Here is a 6,139-nt window from a genome sequence, read left to right as displayed (position 1 = left end):
AAAAATACCTGAGATTGAAGCTGGGTGATCTCACTAGAAACATTGAGAAGTATGCTGGTGAGTCTTTTTAGTCCTACAATTTCATCTTTATTCCTTTGGATCTATATTTAGAAAGAGGAGGAATAAACAATTCTCAAATGCTTAAAAATTGCAGCAAACATAATTCTCAGTGAATGAAGAGAACTCTGTCCAGGAAGAAGAAGAGACTGTTTCTTACTCTTTATAAGCCCTGCTGTTTTTAGGGATTGCTTCTGCTAGCTGTCCTCTTTCGAATGATGTATTTGCAAACAATGTTCCAATACCATTAAGTTCCACTCCTTGCAGAAATACCCACATGATCAGTTCATGTATTAAAAATGGATGAGGCATCAAGCTGCCAGTCTTGAGTGACACATGTATATCACTACACATACAAAGGCCCACTGACCAAATGCATGAAAGGTGGAATAGTTCCATTGAAGTAGATGAGTAGGAGGAGGTCTAGCACTCTACCCCACTCCCTAAGGTGTTTGTTCAAATGAAGAGAATACTGCAAAATCCCCCTATTTTACAACATTTGGGTATGACTCAGAGAGAGGGGGGGAGGGAGAGAAAGAGGAGGGTTGTAACACTAACATTGGCTAAGACAGAAATTATATACCCTGAGAAACTCTTGAGTAACTTGACCCTGGGGGCAGAGTCCCTGAAGATTCTACAGGTTTCTGGATTGTAACAAAAGTAAGAGACCCAATTGGTGTAACACTTAACTGAGACACTTGGCTAGAATCTAGGAGACTGGATTTTTAATTACACCTTAGAAACAAAGCCTGCTGATCGACTCTCTCTTGACCTTCGGAAGGAGACAATTACAAACCACTTCTGAAAAACTTTGCCAAGAACTTGCAGGGACTAATCTAGACAGTTGGGGGGGGGGGAAGGAGGAGGAGGAAGAAATTTTTGATTTTCTTGTGCTGTTTTACCAACTATAGGGACTTTTCTAACATAGCTGCTGTCTCTTTTCTAAACTAGGATATATATTTACTATATTTCTATATAAAGGCATTTCTGAGTTGCCATACAAGTCAGGAGATTTCATAGCATGCTTTTTAGTATCAAATACCATTAGTTAAAAAACATAAAAATCCAGATAGTTGATTCAAAACCCAATATAAGTAGGCTATTATGAAGAGTTTGTTTTCAACTCTACCGTGCCATTGCCTCTACTCTTTCTTATCCTTCTAGTGGCTGCTATCAGGCATCCCAGCTGGGCAGGCTTTTGAAATCTGACAAATGTTTTATTGGGAAGGTAGTAATGTTTTCCAATGGGAGTTGAACTATCACAGCAAAAACAGGAACTCTTGGCCAGCCACTACTGGCGTTAGGTCATCATATACTTAGGCATTGCATTTCTGAGCATGTTAAATATTGGATGACATAGCAGAAGCCTATAATTAAAGTAACAGTGACTGGAAGAATAAATAAACTACAAAACCTTATTTCATCTTTCTATGACAATTTTCAATCACTGGCCTATGCAGAAAAATTTATAAAATACATACTTTCCTCAAACTGTACAATTTTCATGAGCCTAGGATTGGTCTTGCATTGGTCTATTGTGGCTGCCTGCCAAAATAACAATAATCAGGGCTAATAAATGTATAAAGGCTGTATCATATGAGAGCAAATCTGTGGTCTGGATACTTATTGGCTGCCACATATCAAAGGACCTCAAGAATCTGTAGCCAGGTGTGTGCGTGCGTGTGTGTGTGTGTGTAGATAGATGATAGATAGATGATAGATAGATAGATAGATAGATAGATAGATAGATAGATAGATAGATAGATAGATAAAGATAGAGATAGCATAAGCAAAGCAGAAAAGTGATGGTTTAGTCAAAGCAAAATAAAACCACATTGAAGGATATTATTTGAAATAACTGAGACACTTGATAATAAAGCCTTGTTCAATCAATTTATTGGTGTAGGCAATATATTTTACTGCCAATGGAAATGTTATTATTCCTGAATGTTTGGTATCTATATATGGTTTAGAGATATTGTAGCTATTATCTTTAGTTATCAATATAATATATTCTGAGAAATTTGATATACAGCAGATTATAACTATTTTAAATACAGAAATGTGATGTCTGAAATAATTGTTCTCGTTATGCACTGGACTCCTTTCAGTAACTGTATTCTTTGATCTATGTGCTACAAAAATATAATATATAAAAATAATTTAGAAATTATAAAAATAAATAAAATCTATGGATTATCCTATTTTGGAACGAAATTATTTAATCTGGGACCAGATTAAAAACTTCTTTAGATAATATCTTTATTTTAGAAAACAGTATATCATTGATGGGAATGTATATGAATGATCACGTGTCAACATGTTTAAATCTGATTTTCTGACTCCCCTTTGAGCATTACTGAAGAATTGCATTTAGATAGTAATAAATAACATTGTGAACAACAGATCCAAATTAATACCTGACTAAAAACATCAGCAAGGTCTTCTTCATTAAGTTTTATTCTGCCGTGTGATCCAGTTCTGAACTCAATATTCTTGGCAGTGCCAGTGTGGAAGACTAAATTGCCCCCTTCCGATGACATGCGAGGCCTGCTTTGCCAAAGGGAAGAATACATTGTAAAGAAACTTTAATGAAGCTACAAAATTTGTTCTATTCCTGTGACAACTTTTTTCTGTATCTATATGAATTCAAGCAAACTGTAATTAAAATGTCAAGAATGGTACTCACTGTGCCTGATTAATGTTCCTTTTGGGTCTATTTTTTTCATCAGAATCGGATCCATAGTTTTTCCCAAAAATTGTCAATAATGTCACCAGGGTCCAAGGAAGAAAGTGTAGACACTTCATCCCTTACTTCTTCCTTGACTTGTGTAGTCAATACAGTGAAATCTGTATTATCTTCAAGGATTAATCCTATGTCAGGTGTACTTTGCTCTTGAAAATATCTTTGCATGATCATAGAGATGCTTATTCAGCACTCTTTCTTTCCTCTCTTTCTTAGTTAGGAATGCTAGAGGTGATTTATTTGCTATAAAAGAATAGTTGTCTATTCTATCGATCATATTTGCAACTAACATTTAAAAGTAGTAAATCAACAATTTTCCAAGACTTCTCTTGAGCAGACACTGGAATATTGGTTCTTATTTTCTAATGGTGTGATGTACATGCATATTATTATATTGTCTCTTGAGAATTACAGCTTAGTTTTATCCAGTTTGTACCTGCCTCATGTTTATGGTATTCACTTTGGTTCAACACTATGAGGAATAATTCCTGATTAAAAAGAGTACGTTTTATATGTGAATATAATGGGGCAATAATCATAATACTTATAATAAGAAACAAAATTATAAACCAAATATTTACAATGTATTAATCATTTTCGATCGATATCTATGAAAGATTGACTTTGGCAAACACAGCTCAGAAGGAGGCAGGAATTTCAATAAAACTGAGGTATTATTACAATTCATATTAATCCTTGAATGGTAGTTTAGATATCCAGTTACTCACTCTATCTTTATTGACAAATTAAATTATTGTTACATTAATGGAATTTTACAAGATTGAAAGTATTTCTCCCTTTCTTTTGCTCTGTGGAAAACCAGGAAAGGAAATGTTTCTCACATCCCTTCTCCTTCTATGGGCTGATAAATCTATTGCACGGTTTTCCCCATGTAGATCTGCCCCATGTCTCCCAAATACATGTTCACATACCATTACAATTCAACAACTGTAAAAATACTGTGAGACTGCAAAAGTGTTTCCTGATCACCACTTAAATTGATGACATGCAAAATGTACCCATATTCTGATTTAGCTTTGTAACATTCATCTCTAATCAGAGCCAGTGGTTATAAGGTATCATGAAGTCATAATATCCAATATTTATTTCCTAACTAAATCATATAGCATGAAACAAAATCCTAAGGGCTTAAATGGAAAAATAAATGATATCATAGAAATAGGATAGAGGGATTGAAAGTGGCTTTGGAAAAGCACAAATATGAATTGAAATAGATGGAGGCTTCCCCTTACTTGTGCCAAAATATTTGGTTTGCAAACACTGCTACAACTCTAAATTTGCAGGGAGAAAGAGCCAGGGACAAAGGAGGGAGGCTACCACATTTAGGGAAGCCTAATTATATGATGGACAATGAGATGTTAGAGGGAAGAAAATTGTAAAAGAAAGGGTGTGAAGTTTCCAAGAGCTGACCTAATTAATTTACGAGCGTTTCCAAAGAGATATTTGGAGTGGAAAACTGTGTGTCGATATGTATGCAGATCAAACACATCTAAGAATGTTTTCCAAGTTTTGTTTTGTTTCTACTATTCAACTTTTTGGTTTTTAATCATTCTAATTCCTTTTAATCTTTGCAGAAGCAAATTATTATATTATGCCAATGAATAAATATGATTCAACAATAGATTGTGCTCTAAACTTTAACCTTTTTTCACAATATCAGAAACTATTTCTGACATCTGTAGAAGATGGCCTAGGCACAAGAAGATGGCCTAAGAGAGGCTTTATGCTGTGTTTTTCATCGGCAGAATATCAAAAGAAGAGTGAGAATTAGTCCACACCAAAGTTTCTTAACTCTGACAGTTTGAAAATGGATGGACTACTAACTGGGGAATTCTGGGGGGAACTCCACACATCTCCATATTGCCACAGTTGAGAAACACCCTTAGTCAATAACTTTGCAACTAAAAATATGGAATCAAATAAAAAATGAACATATCCACTTTGTACATATTGCACACTTTGCCATTAAATAATGGTTTTGTGGTATAATAAAACAGGAACATAAGAACATATGACAGGTCAGGTCATTGATTATCTGATTTTGTACAGTGAAACTGTCAGCAATTTTCCAAGCTTCATTTATACAGAGATTTCTTCAATCTTATCTAGACATACCCAAGATAAAGCATGAGATAATTTCACAAGTTTGTAGTTTATATTAACAAGCTTTTTTAATGGTACTTGTATAATACATTAATGTATCTATAGCTCAATGGTAAAATACCAACTTTCCTTTAAAAAAATTAAATTGATCGCACTTCCAACTAAAAAATACATGTAGCAGGTTATGGAGGGTTATTACTAGTCAAGAAATACTGAAATTATTCTTTTAATGTGTTTATAAATTAGACAAATAGTCTGATGAAACAGAACAGTGAAATGTTCATATTGTGAACATGTTTTCTGGGAAAGATGGAAAATGTAACACAACAGATATAGAGATTAGAGAAATCAAATCAAATCTGCTGTTTGGGAGACAACTTCTGGTCCCCGAAGGCGACGGACCTGCTCGTCTCTTCGGTGGGCTCCTTTTAGGAGCATAGGGGGCCTTGGAGGGACTCCCTGCTGTAGGGCAGCTTGTTGGGACACCCTGGATTGGCGGCAGCTGCAGGGGGGTTTCCAACTTAGCCCCAGGAGCCGGGGAGCGTGGGGGGTGCATGGCGGCGCTGCGCATTGTCACTGTGCGCCTTCGCCAAACGGAGCCTGGAAGGAAACAATCAATCAGATGTTACAGCTGAAGTGCGGTGAGGTGGGAAGTTTCCCTCAATCTCTTTTAAATCTATCTAATTGATGAGCAGCAGCCTTTCTAAACTTTCAATCCTTTTTAAGTGTTAAGATTGGAGGGGAGGATTTTCCACCGCCCCCTTGGAAAAGCGGCACTCGGAATATCTCTCTCTCTCGGAAAGTTAAAAGTTAACTTTCACTTCCACTAAGCAATGGGAGAATGATTTTTGCAACAGTTGCAAGAGATGACTGCTGAGTTGATTCTTTTAAACTACCTTTTGGAAACTTTGGATATGTTGCTTTCTGATCCCGTGAAGGCGGAGCCAAGATGGCCAACTTCCTCCTTCTTCTTTGCTTTTACGAATGAAGTTTCCCCTTTGAAAGAATTTCTGGCTTTATATTACTCTACACCCCAGAGATCTCCTGGAGCCTCTCTTCTTATGTGGTCCCCTTGGATTTTGAACATTTGATTCTTATCCTTTGGCTTGGAGCTGTATAGGAAGACTAACTTTCACTTCTGGGCTTGTTTGCCTCACAATCTCTCCCAGCTGTGCATTCCACAGACGCCATTTCTTCTGTATAAGACTTACA

At 36.1% G+C, this 6,139-nt stretch overlaps 1 protein-coding gene across 1 annotated transcript in view; it reads right to left on the bottom strand.

Moving 5' to 3' along the window:
* CUBN (cubilin) overlaps positions 1-3,283 on the bottom strand; it is a gene marked incomplete at its 3' end in the record, with an annotated part of 191,788 nt that extends 188,505 nt beyond the window's left edge. Inside the window, 3 exon segments of the mRNA XM_081970672.1 lie at positions 9-101; positions 2,478-2,607; positions 2,747-3,283. Of these exon segments, the coding sequence (XP_081826798.1) occupies positions 9-101; positions 2,478-2,607; positions 2,747-2,865 (342 nt within the window). The 5' untranslated portion in view covers positions 2,866-3,283.
* Positions 3,284-6,139: the final 2,856 nt, after the last annotated feature.

The sequence above is a fragment of the Natrix helvetica genome, assembly GCF_964273705.1.
Source record: "Natrix helvetica genome assembly, chromosome: Z".
In the NCBI taxonomy this organism is placed as follows: domain Eukaryota; kingdom Metazoa; phylum Chordata; class Lepidosauria; order Squamata; family Natricidae; genus Natrix; species Natrix helvetica.
This window is presented reverse-complemented; position numbering and strand designations above follow the sequence as displayed.